Source organism: Xiphophorus hellerii, unplaced genomic scaffold (genome assembly GCF_003331165.1).
Source record: "Xiphophorus hellerii strain 12219 unplaced genomic scaffold, Xiphophorus_hellerii-4.1 PGA_scaffold_61__1_contigs__length_124999, whole genome shotgun sequence".
In the NCBI taxonomy this organism is placed as follows: Eukaryota; Metazoa; Chordata; class Actinopteri; order Cyprinodontiformes; family Poeciliidae; genus Xiphophorus; species Xiphophorus hellerii.
This window is the reverse complement of record NW_022587636.1, coordinates 26,458-42,162: the sequence shown is the minus strand read 5'-3', so window position 1 is coordinate 42,162 and position 15,705 is coordinate 26,458. Positions and strand designations below refer to the sequence as shown.

General features: G+C 40.2%; 1 protein-coding gene across 2 annotated transcripts; it reads right to left on the bottom strand.

Annotated features, from left to right (window-relative positions):
• Window positions 1–3,464: 3,464 nt before the first annotated feature.
• Window positions 3,465–14,314, bottom strand: LOC116716509 (AFG3-like protein 1). Of its 2 annotated transcripts, none has more exons than XM_032557329.1 (15): window positions 14,092–14,193; window positions 12,243–12,336; window positions 10,324–10,421; window positions 9,711–9,932; window positions 9,425–9,549; window positions 8,356–8,623; window positions 8,130–8,267; window positions 7,896–8,049; window positions 7,712–7,819; window positions 7,366–7,491; window positions 7,031–7,141; window positions 6,742–6,857; window positions 5,394–5,594; window positions 5,105–5,299; window positions 3,465–4,256 (listed from the first exon to the last, which is right to left on the bottom strand). In XM_032557329.1, exons 1-15 carry the CDS (start codon window positions 14,191–14,193, stop codon window positions 4,029–4,031), a joined length of 2,286 nt encoding a protein of 761 aa, XP_032413220.1. In that variant the 3' UTR covers window positions 3,465–4,028. The 2 variants fall into 2 exon arrangements, with proteins under 2 accessions (XP_032413220.1, XP_032413221.1); XM_032557330.1 differs by having other exon boundaries at window positions 4,120–4,256; window positions 5,091–5,299; window positions 14,092–14,314.
• Window positions 14,315–15,705: the final 1,391 nt, after the last annotated feature.

Genomic DNA, 15,705 nt, shown 5'->3' with positions numbered 1-15,705 from the left:
AAAGATCACATGTCCTAAATAACGTACCTCTTTTTGAAAGAAGGAACATTTACTGAGCTTTGCTTTAAGCCCCTGTTGTTGAAGTCAACCCAGCACCACCTTCAAGCGCTCCAGATGTAGATCCACACTTGAAGAGAAGACAACGATGTCATCAAGATATAACAAGACAGACTCGGAACTGTTGATCCCCAAAGATCCGCTGCATTAGCCGCTGGAATGTGCTAGGCGCATTACAGAGCCCAAAAGGCATTTGGTTCCATTCAAAAAGCCGAAAGGGGGTACAAAAGGCAGTTTTTGGACGATCTGCCTCCACAACTGGAACCTGATTATATCCGCTAGCTAGATCGAGGGTAGAAAACCAGCATGCGCCAGACAAGGCAACCAACGACTCTTCTATTCGTGGAAGAGGAAAAGAATCTTTTCGAGTCTTGCCATTTAGTCCTCTATAGTCAACACACATACGAATACTCCCATCTTTCTTTCTAACTAAGACTATGGGAGATGCATACGGGCTGCTACTCTCTCTAATGATCTGTGAAGCAAGTAATTGGTTGATATGGTCCTTCAGCCCCTCATAATCAGAAGGGGGAATACGCCTATAGCGTTGTTTAACTGGAACATAGTCAACCAGAGGAATGTCATGAGCTATCAGACTGGTACAGCCGAGGTCGCCATCGTAAGATGAAAAAACTGGCATGTACTGATTGAGCAATGATCTCACCTGACCTTGTTCTTCCACAGACAATGAGGACAAATCCAAGTTCTCCACCTGCTGTTGCAGACTGAAGTTGTCTGGCACACCATAGTAGCTACTTTTGCTGGGACTTCAGTAATTCCTGCAGGGAGACTAACAACATTGACAACATTTAGTGTGCCAATAACAGTGCGGGGGTATACCACCACCTCAGTCGAACCAACATTAATAATGGGCACATACGCTGTACCCTTGATTACCTGGACCAAGGCAGGGGAAGCAAGCAAACCAGAAGGCAATCCGGACTCTAGAGGCTCAAACAAAATGGTAGAGCCAGAGTACACATCAGAACATGTGGCAGCCACAATTTTCATGACTCCACCAGGAATCCGACAGCCCTTTTTACCCCTGACCTTAATCCTTCCAGGACTACTCCGAGGCTCTCGTGAGTCGGCAGACTGGCACTGCTGCAGTGCCTGCATGACTGACTGAGGGGTCTCAGAAACACCAGACACAGAAGACCAAGCTACACCATGCAGCCCAAACAGTTCTTGATAACACTTCCTGATCACATTCATCCCCAAAACACCTGGGACTTTAGCTGGGACCTCATCACAAGGGTCCTGCACAACCAAAACACCACAGTGGGGAATCAATTTGCCACAGAGGTGTACATCAAGTTCCAAATAGCCAATATAAGGAATCTTAAGACCATTGGCAGCTCTAAGCTCACGACTGGAGGCGCTCCAAACCCCAAGACTCCATATGCTGACAAAACAACCATGGACACCATCGAACCAGTATCCACCAAACATGTGACTGTCACTCCACCCATGATTAAATCTGCATGAGAGCAAACTGAAATCACTTTAGAAGCACCCAAACTTCCAAGAGTGACTAGTGAGCCAGTAGCATTCCCACCCAAACTGTGGCTCTGCAATTTGGTGGGAATTAGTTTTCTGCCCCTTCAGAATCCCTGAAGGTGTGAAAATGACCTCAGCAAAGTATTAGGACTTTCTGACTGATCACTTTCTTTCATGGTTCAAAAAGAAGAGCCGTACCTTCCGTAGCAAAATCATCTTCATGCATAAAAATCCACCATCTCATGCTGCAAGGAATACCACTGTGTCATTAGCTGCTATAGGCATAAAAGGGGAGAAACTCATGGTATGGTCACCATCCTCCTCTGACCTCTGACCTCAACCCTATTGAGAACCTTTGGAGTTTCCTCCAGCAGAAGATCTGAGGGTGGAATGCAGTTCATATCAAAACAGCAGCTCTGGGAAGGTTTTCTGACATCCTGCAAAGAAATTCAAGCTGAAACTTTCCACAAACTCACAAGTTCAATGGATGAAAGAATTGTGCAGGTGATATCAAAGAAGGGATCCTATGTTAACATGTAACTCGGTCTGTTAAGATGTTTATGATTGAAATAGCTTTTGATTTTAGTACAGTACATGTGACCACTTAGTGCTGCACATTCAAAGAATGATCGTTTGCAGTTCTTTATAATCCATAAAATGTTTAGAAAATTTGCTGTGCATAATAATTTGGAACAGTGCATTTTGAGTTTTTTATTTTTGAAAAAAATACTGTTCTCTTTGGGAGCTTTGTTCAGTAAAATTTGTACTGTAATAGTTCATGACTTGAAAATTATACTGACCATCATTTGCATCGACCATTTAGGAAAATCTGAGAAAATATCACTTGCATAATAATTTGGAACATGGTGTAAAAAGAAGAACCTCCTTTCAAAAGTGAAGCATGGTGGTGGAAATGTGAAAGTCTGGGCCTGCTTTTCTGCCTCCTGACCTGGACGAAGGTCAGGAGGCCCCATATTATCCAGGGAACCATCAATTCCCAGGACTTTCAACAAATTCTTGACCAGAATCTCCTGCCATCAGTCAGGGAGTTGAAGCTGGAATGGAAAAGGATTATGCAACAAAACAACCCAAAGCATTCCAGCAAAAGTAAAAAAGAATGATTTACAAGAAAGAAGATTCACACTCTGGATTGGCCCAAAGTCTGGATCTCAATCCCATTGAAATGCTGTGGCAAGATCTGAAACGGGCAGATTTTCTGTTTTTGACAGAAAAAATACTTTTGTTGAATAAATGATGAAAATATGTATCTTTTTTCTTTGTGTCCCTTATTTGGAAGGTCTGCTTTACAATTTGAGATTTGGATGTTCATTTCACATGATGATTTTTCTTTAGAAAAACAATGACCATGTTTGGATGGTGCACAAACTTTCAACCAACACTGTACTACAGAATTAAACTCCTCAAGATCAAGAGTTTTTTTGCAGCTGCAATAACTCAAAAGCACAAGTCTGATTCACAGCCATGTTAATGTCAGCCATGGTGTGAGGATGTGACTGTATCTGAGATGCTACAAAAACATCATGTTATCTCTGAATGAGCCAGAATGTGTTGAATATGTCTCAACAAGATCAGAAATTTTTTCCATTTCCTACCACATCGAGGCATCCTCAACACAATCACATTTAAAAGTTGAAGATGACATTAAAGATGCTCAAGATAGAAAGACTAAACTTTACCAAAACAAGGTCAAGTTCTGGTTAACCTTATTAACCAAAACAAGGTTAACCAAGTTGGTTAAGACCTTGAAAACAACTGAAACTACAGACAACACAGAATAAAGCAGGTTTAATCTGCTAAGCAGAATGTGGTGTGACTGTTCTACCTGGAAGTAAAATCTACAGGCACCTGTGACTGTCTTTTATATCTTTGTAAAAAACATGCTTTAATTTCAGAAAACCAAATCCTTTATTATTCTTTTTATTTTAGAACAGTGGCCTACAAAAGATAAACCTCCTTGTCAGTCATTATCGCACAGTTTATATAATTAAAATATCCTTATGGTAAATCCAAGCTGAGGTAAAATACAAATGAAAATTGCTGTGTTGTTTTGAAGCAGAACGTTAAGACGAGTTGTTCCAGGTCGATGAAAAAACATCCGATTCATTTCTAAAAACATTTAGCCTTGTTTGGCCAAATAAACATTCCTCGAGTCGAGTTTTTCTTCCTCATTATCAGGAGGACAGACATTTTGTAAAAGAATAAATAAAGAAAGCATTATGTTCATTCTGTTCTGTCCAGACGTAGTTAAATGTAACTACGTCTAGAGGCGGGGAATCTTAAGGCCCTGTAAAGATCATTCCTCTCTGAAGAGAAATAGTTGACTGTTAGCTGCACCACAGCCCTCTGATAGAGCACCAACATATATATAGCAAGTCAGGTAGAGAGGAACAGAGTCAGCGGCTTCATGTATTTCTGTCCAGCTGGATGAGTTTCTCCAGATTCCTCAGATCCTACACCGCCTGCTGTCTGTTCTGGGTTGGGTCTGTCTCCTCCGCCTCCCCTCCTCTCTGCTGGTTCCAGTCCCTGAGGCCATCTGGAAGGCTCGTGTCTTCCTCGAAGCTCCCTGTCCCTTCCACAAACTCCTCGTAGGTTGACTTCTCCTGGAATGGCCGAGGACCCAACAGCTCCACCATGTCTGCTTTGTCTAGCACTTCCTTCTCAAGCAAACGCTTCCCCACCTGAGGATGACACCAAGGATAAACATAAAATTGCTCAATTCAATAAATAACACTGACCCACCTGTGGGAATCCAGAAATTTCAGCATGACAACAAAGACAACCTCTGTAAATCTCTGTATCAGTCCTACCCACAAACACTGAGTAGCCAACTATCACATAACCTGGCAGGTCTAATCACAGACAGCACTGAATACAAACAGGAGATGGGAACATTTACACCCAGTGGTTCAGCCTCACTTAGAGCTGTTCACTAAGATATATTCAAAATCAATATTCAGTTAAGAACAAACTAACACTCTTTCTAAGCATTGGAACCCCTTTGGTGGAAAAATTCTAAACCTTTCCAACAACATCTTTAAACAGCTGGTATTTATGTCAGGGTTTCCCCCAGTGTATTATAAGCCTGGCAACCCACCAGGCTTTACTCTCCCTCACAGAGCACCTGTCTGAACCTGCCCCAATCGACTCCTCCAGATTAGCAGCAGCAGCAATTAAACACCTGCTGGAATTTTGCTTTTGTAAAGCTCATCTTATGAACTACCTGTCAGTCAAATATTCATAACATTTGTAAAAAGAATCATGCAGCTTTATTGTGACAACGTGATGAAGGTTCAATATCAGCAAGAGTATCAGCTTCTGAAAGAGACAAAGGCCCAATTTCAAGGTGTCAAATTTCTTCTAAGTTACGTTTGATACATACAGTATTTGTTTAACAACCAAAGTTAACACAGTAACTTGACAGCTATAATATGAAACTATATCCCTACCTCTTTAAACGTAGGGAACAATACTGACTCCCTCCTGTTCCCTGTGCCACCTGATAAACATCTCACCTAAAATGTCTCACCTTGTCCACTTGCTCCTTCTTGTCGGTGATCAGCTGCAGGGTGCGCTCATATGCTCGATCCACAAGTCCTCTGACCTCCTCATCAATGAGCTCAGCTGTCGCCTCGCTGTAAGGCTTCTCTAGAACCATCTCACCCTGCCGGGGCAGGTCAAACGACACCTGCCCCACCTTGTCACTCATCCCAAACTGCACCACCTGAACATCAGCAAACAGAGAGAAGTGTCACAACTCAACATAGAGTCCCCCTTCCTCCATATTACTTGGAACCAGCAAGGGTGTGTGTGTGTACCTGCGCATAGGCCGACTGTGTGACCTTCTTCAAATCATCCTGAGCTCCTGTGGTTATCCGTCCAAAGAAGACCTGCTCTGCCACTCGCCCTCCCAGCATCATGCACATCCTGTCAAACAGCTGCTCTTTGGTGTAGAGGTACTGCTCTCTGGGCAGGTACTGAGCGTAACCCAAACCCTTCCCCCGTGGAATGATGGACACCTGAAAACAAGGCAAGGCTCTTTAAATACATTGCAGTAGCAACAACTGTCCGGTTACATGAGGCACTATCAATTGTTTTGTCTTGGAATATTGTGAATATCCTCTATCCACACACAGACCTACAACACAAAACATGTGTTCAACACCAACATTTGCAAAACTACACTAGGGATTCATGACAATCCTCTGTGCAAAGTAAAAGCTTTTAATGTGAATTTGGGCCTTTGAATTTGGATATATCTGCTCCACCAGGGAAAAACTAAACACCCTCTCACCCCAGATATCTTTGCCACTTGGGTGTAAGCATGCTAAAACCTCCAGCTCTACTTGATAGAGAGAACAAACAAATTCCTCCTTCCTTGGTTCTGTTCCTGAATTACGAGTGTCCAACTGTTGCTGTCCAGAAGGCCACTGCATGCTTTCATATTTCCAAATATAAAACTTGATATGACTACTAAAAACCATTAGCTGATGATCAGGTGCAGCCATTTCCAGCAGTATACCACTCGAAGACAATACCTTGGTTGCCAGACCATCTGAGCTGCAACTGGACTTGCAAAACAGAAACTTGGTCAATCTCTTTAAAGAGCATAACAAGGACCAATACCAGCTCCTGTTTTTAGCACTTTTTAGCATGAAATTAAGATTTGGGGTGGTTTATGTTTACTCCTGTCCGTTTATTTGGACGCTAATAGTTTTAAGAGTTCTTCTGTAACCCATACAAATAAATCTTACTCTGTTATGAACCAGGACCAGCAGAGATTTAAAAATACAATTCTTTCTAAGACCCAGTGTTCTGTGTACATGTGTGTTGAAACACCAAAGCATACTGTCTTATATGCAGCAAGTGGTCCATCAGATTTTCTGTTAGTTACTTTATAGAAGTAGACTGATTGGTAAACAGGCTGAATTTATCCAATACCTTTCTAGCTATAGCGTTCATTTTAAGTGCTTTCCAGCATGACTACACAGAGAAACTGATTTTCTAATGACTAGATGAACAGCATCACTCTTGCATTGCTGGATGATGATTCTGATGGTTTAATATTGCCAATATTAAATTGGCATCAGAATCATCATCCAGCAATGCAAGAGTGAAGTCGATTTTGTTGCCATGATGTGACTGTGCCGTGTTCAGTCTCCATACTTTGAGCAGCGGGTCAGCGTGCTGCAGAAACCAGCCCACGATGGCATGGCCGGCTTCATGATATGCTACCGTCTTCTTCTCTGTCGGCTGCAGGACCTGAGTCTTCTTCTCCAGGCCTGAACACAGACAGATAATGTGAAACATGAATATAACATATACTGTATAGTAAATGTTCTTTTCAGTCCATCTGTTAGCTGTTTCTATTTTACATCATAAAAGACATAAAAGACAAGGTTTTCACCGGCAATGTGAAAAAAAGCTAGCAACGCAGCTAAAGTTGGTGACTGACCTCCGATGACACGGTCGATCGCCTGCTCAAAGTGCTTTGGGTTGACGGCGGGGCTCAGGTGCCTGGCAGCTATCAGTGCTGCTTCATTGCACACATTAGCAATGTCAGCACCTGATTCATTGACAAAAAAATACAAACCAGCATCTTAGTCTGGATTGAATATATCAATCTATTTGTCAATAATGTTGACTAGTGCAATTTCTATACATTAGTCTTTGATCAACATTTAGAGATTTACTTCACAGCTATTGCAAAGTAGTTCAATTTCATCTGTAATGAAAAAGCTTAAGAACATTAAATCAAAGCTTCACATAAATCAAGTAGATGTTACACACCAGTGAATCCTGGTGTGGCAGCTGCCATTTTCCTTGCTAGAGCATCCTTATCCAGACTGGGATCCAGTTTGATTGGTCGCAGGTGAACTTTGAAGATGGAAGCCCTGCCTTTGATGTCTGGAGGACCTGAGAGGAGGAGGGAAAAAACCATCAGTGATGTGCATCAAGTATTTGTACATGAACACTCTGATCTTCCAACACATGTCCTCTGAGGCAGACAATCTGATGACCACCTTGAATATTTTCAGTGATCTGGTTTGACAAGTCAACTTTCCATAAAAGCCTGATGTTTAACCAGATTTCCACACAAACTGTGAGCTGCAGTAAACATAAAGACTGAGTGTACCGATGAAAATCTGTCTGTCAAAGCGTCCTGGTCTCATCAGAGCGGGGTCCAGGATGTCCGGTCTATTGGTTCCAGCGAGGACCACTACATTAGTAGCTGTGTTAAAACCTGAGAAACAAAATAACAAAATTTTAAAACAGAGAAATAAAAATGCAGCAGGCTCTAAAGCAGAATGTGGCTGTACCGTCCATCTCCACCAGCAGCTGGTTTAACGTGTTCTCCTGTTCACTCTGTCCCCCAAAGTTTCCTCCTCCTCTCTTTCTCCCCACAGCATCAATCTCATCAATGAAGAGGATGCATGGTGCATTTTTTCTCGCCATGGCAAACATGTCCCTCACCTTCACAGAAGCAGTGTTAGTTCAACTCTCATTTCCTGAGAAGCATTAAAATGGACAGCAACAGGGCCTGTTCCACTCACCCTGGCTGGACCGACCCCGACAAACATCTCCAGGAACTCGGAGCCATTGACTGTGATGAAGGGGACATTGGCCTCTCCTGCTGTGGCTTTGGCCAGCAGAGTCTTTCCCGTGCCAGGCGGTCCAGACAGAACTGCACCCTGCGAAAACACACTCATCAACTGACTGTTAGCCACCAAAAGAACGAGGACAGGGGACTTCCCCTCTGACAATCCTGGATTCTCTCACCTTGGGGATCTTGGCTCCCAGGTCCTGGTACTGCTGTGGGTTTTTCAGGAAGTTCACAAACTCCAGGATCTCCAGCTTTGCTTCCTCACAGCCAGCCACATCCTTGAACTTGACATCTATGTTGTCCTTCATCATCTTGGCTGTCGACTCACTCATGCTAAAGGGACTCCTTCCTCCACCAACGCCTCCTCCCATTGGTCCACGCCGGAGTGTGAACAGCAGAAAGCCAATCAGCAACAGAGTAGGGATCATGCTCATCAAGAAGGAGCTGTAAGTATGTAAGAAAAAAAAATCAACTGAAATATATTGTAACATTTCTATGCAGCAATATGAAATCCAGGAATACTATTGTTCAAGTGACTAAAACATTCAGAGATGTTACAGAAACGTCAACAGACCTGTTTATTGCTCAGCTGATTCACCAATACGCATAATATAAAGCAACTTTGTTGTTCATAAGTTGGTGGCTTTGCAACCAATTCATGAACTCATCTTACACAAAAAGAACATAATGAACAAGTTTTCTCTATATTTTTGCATGTGGATGGAATGGGACAAATCTTGAATTTACTTTCACAGTAAGCTGTTCCAACCTTTATGATGACCATCAGCGCTGATGTACAGAGTAGGGCTGGGCGATAAATTAATACAATTTATGTATCGATTTGATATGTATTTTATAAATTTACAATTTATCAAATTGAAGATTTAAATTTTGGAAAATCTGGAATTTACTTTTTTTTCACCGATGCACTTCCTGTGTCTCCATAGCGATGTTAACTCACCAAGAACAACCATCTTGTTTGACAAGCGTGTCTTACAACTTATATTTATTTTGATTTGAAATTTAGGTCAACTCATGGAAGGAATAACTTAAATAAAATCCAGTTTTTAAAGACATTTTCAGGTGGACATGCTGATATGAAGCATTACCTCTGCAGCCCAGTATGCTTCAAACTTAATGAATCATCTTTTTTTTTAATATTGACCAAATAAATTGTGATTCTAATTTTTTCCTCCGTAGTGAAGATCAAACAATGTTCTTTGGGTGTTGAAGGATTAAACTCACCCGTCACTCTCAGAGCTGTAGATGACAGCGGCCCGGTGTGACGGCTCCAGGCCCAGTTCCATGTGTGCAGCCTCAAGATTCCTCTCGAATGTATCAACGCTGCCGATGTTGAACCACACATAACTCTGAGGAACAGAGAAAGGACTGAATGTAACAGTCTGAAACAGAAGCAGGTTAACTAGAGGATGGCTATTCAATGCTAAATCAAAGGGATTGATGAGAACTGTTTTGATGTATTTTTTTGCTGTGTTGCAACAACCATTAATAGACCTTAACATCCCCTCACCCCCTCAGCATCGGCTCCTGGTACCAGGATGACTCTGACGAACTGTTTGTTAACCACCTCCAACCGCTCCACCAGGCCTCTGCCCAGGTAGCGGTGCACAAAGTCCTTCCAGCTGATCTCTCGGCCCGTGTCTCGGAAGTAGAAGTAGAACAGCGCCGAGCTGACTCCAGCAACAGTGAGCATCATGTAGCGGAAATCCTTCTCATCCCAGGGGAAGTCGCCCTGAAAACAGACACATAACAGACCAAATAAAGATGATCTGAGGCCGTTACAGGTACCGGGCAACAATAAAACAACCCACAAGACACACATCATTTGACATCTTAGTTTTCTCACTAGATTCCAAAGCAAAACTTATTTTTTTCAAGATGCAGAAGGGAAGACTTGTACAGGTCATCTGTAGAATATGACCCTCAAGACCCAACAGGGAGATACTCTGAGAAACTCTGCAATGTTCTGCTCCAAAACTCAGCAGTGTGCTCATTTTTATAATTTTCTGCATTTTAGCAAAAGGATAGAACCATCTGTTCCATCCTTTATAAGCTATTTGTAAAGCTTACAAATATTATAATTTTACTGTTGGATCTTCATGGCTTTTTTTCCCCTGACAAACCTTCTGCATCCGACTCCACCAGTCTTTCCCTCCACCTCCTTTCTTTCCTCCTCCTGGTCGTCCTCCCCCGCCTCCTGCTGGTGCTCCTTCTTTTCCATCTGAAATGCAGACAAGAAGATTTATTGCACCACCAAGAGGCACTTCTTTCCATGATGATGATTGGCAATACTAAAATATAAGAGCCTACAAATATTTCACTGCAAACACTCCTTTGTGTTATAATATAGCATAGACTGATTTTGCAATAAAATATATATTTTATTGAAATCATTTAAATGAGCTGCAACTGCAAAATGTGCAATATACAGGCCTGTTTGAACAGGAAAACATGTAAAAGTCACACGTAGCGGTGACTTTTACTGCTACGAGTGAAAAGACAACCTGAACATCCTGTCAGCTGATTAAACTAGCAGTGTTACATAGTGGCCTTTTACAGCACAATTAAGTAACTATGTTAAATTTAGTTGTTATAAGAATGCTCCATGTGTCAAATATGACTTAAGAGAAATTTTACTTTGTAATTCAACACCTTGAAATTGGGCCTCTGTCTCTTTAAGAAACTTTGACTCTTTCTGTAACTCCGCCTTCAGGAAGTCTCCACAACATGGCTCCTCTATTAACCCTTTAACAACATTTTTTTTAGTTTTGCTCTGAGAAGTAGCTCCTATAATGAGCTCAGCAGATTAGTTGTTCTACCAGGTGTTTGCTAATTGCTGCTGGCTAGTCTGAAGGAGTGAAATGGTTGCCATGGGACATTAAAGGATCATCAAAAAGATCAAACATGCATGAAAGGATCAAGGCAACACTCCAGGTATGTTTTTGATGAAGGAATAACATAACATATAACACACAAAAAAGTCAATTTTACATAATAATGCCCCTTTAAAGGAAACTGATGAGCAATCTGCTCCAGGTTTGTTTCAGTAATTTACCGTATTTTCCGCACTATAAGTGCACCTAAAAACCTTCAATTTTCTCAAAAGTCAACAGTGCGCCTTATACATGGACCAATTTTGATCCAAAACAGTTCTCGCAACTACGGTAAGCAGCCGCTGACTTCATTTAGCCCCGTAGAAGAAGCGCGTTGAGTTATTGATATATTGTTATTGCTTCGCACTATTTAGAGTGTTACTATATTGTGATTGCACTAACATTTGATTTACCGTAACAGTATCAGACTGTTTTTTACGTGTTTATTGAATCGAGGAAAAGTTCCTCTCCACTATGTGATATAAATGTTGCACTACATGTTATACCTTGCTGTTGTTAAAAGCTAAACTGTGTCACGAAAATACCACGTCACTGACTTTACCTTGGGGAAAATAATAAAACAGCTGTTTATTCATTTTGGGCGTGAACGGAGTTGTCAGAACGCTGGTTTGTAATCTATTAATAAAGTTTGACTGACCAATCTGACTGTTTTGTTGACATTCTCTTTAGCGCAGCTCCATCTAATGGATGCATAACGTAACCCCAGCCCCTACTGTAGCGTCTATTCCATGCGCCTTATAATGTGGTGCGCCTTATAGTGCGGAAAATACGGTATTTGACAAGGACCACATATAGGAGTATCGGTAAAAAATATATATTTATGAAAAGATGCTGGTAACAGGCTTTAGCTCTGGAGCTAATTTCCATCTGCAGGTCTAGTTTTGTGTTCTTTACATAAAAAACATAAAACTATGAAATTTATGCTATTTACAGAAAGTGTTTTTATAAATATCAATAAAAGACAATTAAAACATAAAAACCTGTTACCTTATACCCATCCCACACCCTTCTGACACCATTTAATCTTTTTTCTAATTGTTTATTACTGCATATAACAGTAATAAAAAAGCTTTACAAAAAGTTTCAAATAAAAATCAAAAGAAATTGTCTTTTAATTCGAGCAGATGATCATATCCAGCAGCTCTCACCTTTTGGCTCGGTGGAATAGACGAATCGCTTAGCTAACCAGGTTCTTTGACGAGACAGGAAATTAGCTTGACTTTGACTGAAAAAACTACAGTCCTGAAAAAAAGACAACGTCAGAACACATCAGTTATAAAACTCTACCAACAGGAACCACACAGACTTTGATAGAAGCACCTCAAGAGTTTACACAGTAGGAGGAAAGAATATATTTGTTTTGGTCAGGATAGTGCTTTGATTACAGCACTAATCTGCTCTGTCATTGTTTTAATAACCTTCAGAGACCATTATTCTAATTTAGAATTGCTTAAATGTTTTCATCCAGGTATTCATCCAAAATAAGTTAGAATAAGTTCTGGACTGCAGAGGCAAAGCTGAGTCTAAAATATTGTTTGCTGTTCTCCCAGAACTATTCTTTGATAGAGTCTAATAACCCTTAATGCCACTGATCAGCGGAGAAGCAAAATGGACGTTACGTATATTTAGCGAGTTTTGCTCTATAGTGTGATTAATTCACCTTTCTGGTGTTAACCTGTTTTAATTGTTAACAGGACAGAAACTCAGCCATCCTTGTTTTTTATTTCTTTGTTGATTTTTTTTTATAAAGACTAAACTTTTAACCCTTCTGTGACAGCTTCTCCGTGATACAGGGTCTATCTATAAAGCGGTTTACATCAACTACTTTATTTTATTTATATAGCGACAAATAAAACTGTCAAACAAATGTGATCTCAGTGCACTTTATAAAAGAAAGCATCTAATTTATATACAGAACACAGACAAACAGTCTCAAAGTCAGATATATTATTTGATTCTAGTAATTAAACAATGCGGTCAAGTTCAGTTTATTATTGAGTTGGTCCTTTTCTTATTAGTGACCATTTGTTTCACAGCATGAGACTGCATCTCTGAGTGGCTGATGTAATGCTTCCACCATGGTTCAATATTAATCACAGCTAACTTCGCGTCCTCAAAAACTACATTTAGTTGATATTTTTAGCAGGACCCCATGAATGGTGGTCTGATAGCTAAAAAGTTATAGAATCTACATATTTGTGTTTTCACAATACAACTGACGTTTCTCAATTGTATTGACTTCTTTAGACCGCTAGTCTAAAGAAGCGGTTACATGTTTTTCAGTCATCTGAAGTCATCTCGGTGGTTTCCAGGCAGCCAACAATTGCCTCTAATAAGCTAAAGTGCCTGAAGTTGGTCCACATGGGAGGGCGAGCTCACAAAGGTGTAGTGTTTTTATTTTTACAGCAAAAATGTACAAAAAAAACTGTGTTTAATGTCATCTCTAATTATTATAATGCAACCCGCTTCACGTTGCATTATAATGCAACGTGATGCATTACGTAATGCATTATAATACATTCTATGTATGTACATTCTATGTATGTTAGATTTTAAACTCCAACTACTTAAAGGTTGTCTCGGTTTGGTAAATAGCCCTGTAGTCTAGTGCAGAATATGAAGATGCTAATCAGATGTCAACTTCAGCCTCATTTTAAAACCTTTGCTCAAAACCTGAAACAGCAATATCCAGAACAAAGCATCAGTTCTGATATAATAATTGAGTAGATATGAAAACGAAATCTTAACTGGTTGATTCAACACGTGAAGTGAAACTTGAGCTTAAAAAAAATACAGCGGAGAACAAGATACAAATGATTTTAGATAATCTGCTAAATCTGGCCTCATGTTCAATTTATTAATGTTGTTGTTACGCAATATTATGTTTCGATTAAGCCGTATTACAGTAAAATGTGTCCATTTAACTCCTGAAGTGTCCCTGAAGGGGTCACAGTGGTGTTTACAGCAGAGAATGAGAAACAGTCAGCAGTTACCTACCCGAACCGCGAGGCTTCCTGAACCCAGTGTGCGACCTCGGGCTCCTCCGGCCCGACAAAGAGGCAAAACAGCCGCCGAGAGAAGTCTCAGCATCTGAGACATCCTCTCTGTGGCCCCAGAAAACTTTCTAGCTTTTAGAAATTACAGTATTCTGTTTTGCTACGTCACCTCCAACACTCTAACGCCAACATGTTGTGCTTACAAGTGACGTTTTTGGTAAGAAATGTCAACGGGAGGATGATCGAAGCCCAATAAAGACTTTCTCTTTCAATGCCTGTGAAAAAATGTTTGCAATCGGTAACATAGTATCAAATAATATGCATATTTTCATCTAAATTATATATAAACTGAAGAGTTTTACAAGAAAAATTAATAACGTCTACAGATTAATATATTTTAAGCTGGTTTTATGTATTTATTATCGCTTTATTACATTCGGGCAGAAATAAAAGGCAGCCATGGGTCCTCACACTTGCCCGTCTGTCTGATTGGCTAAGCAGACCAAACACAAAGTAAAACTATAAATATTTGTATCTCACACGCAATACATGCGTAACTGTAGTGTTTCGTTTTGTACATGAGACATTAACATGAGACTTTTGTAAAATAATTCCTCCCCTGTAGAGCATGAGACAATAATTTTGTCTTTTTTCATATAAACTATTTTAAAAAAAAAAAGTTGTAATAAGACAAGAGTCATGAGGAGAGTAATGGGCAACTGTTTTCACCGTTGACTTCATCCTCATGACTAAGCTGAGGTTGGTTTTCAATTCTAGCTTCCGATTCGGGAAAAGGCGAGTCCACCTAATTTTTCACTGCCTTCAGCATCTTTAATCGACTCTAGTTTAAAAACTACAACATCTAGGTGTTGTAGTTTCAAACCTGGACTGGAATATTCTGCTCCAATAGCAGAATATTTAAAACCATGTTTGTGATTTGTGAAACTTTAATCTGATTTGTGAAACTTCAATAAAGGTTGATTTTACCACATTTTTGCATTAGGATCATACTAAAACTGCTCCAGCTCCAAAACTACAAGACCTAGACACTTCAAACCTGCACTGGATTATTCTGCTCTAGTAGCAGAATATTTATAACCATGTTTGGGATTTGTGAAACCTTTTTCTGATTTGTGAAACTTCAATAAAGGTTGCTTTCATAACTTTCTTTGAATCTCTGTCATAGTACAACGGCTCCAATTCCAGAACTACAACACCTAGACACTTAAAACCTAGACTAAATTATTCTCAACTAATAGCAGAATATTTAGAACCATGTTTGTGATTTGTGAAACCTTTTTCTGATTTGTGAAACTTCAAGACTTTTTTCGTATCTCTGTCATAGTAGAACTGCTCCAATTCCGAAGCTACAACTCCTAGACACTTCGAACCTGGACTGGATTATTTTCAACGATTAGCAGAATATTTAGAACCATGTTTGTGATTTGTGAAACCTTTTTACTGATTTGTGAAACTTCAATAAAGGTTGATTTTACCACTTTGTTGCATCTGGATCACACTAGAACTGCTCCAATTCCAAAACTACAACACCTAGACTCTTCAAACCTAGACCAAATTCTTCTCAACTAATACCAGAATATTTAGAACCATGTTT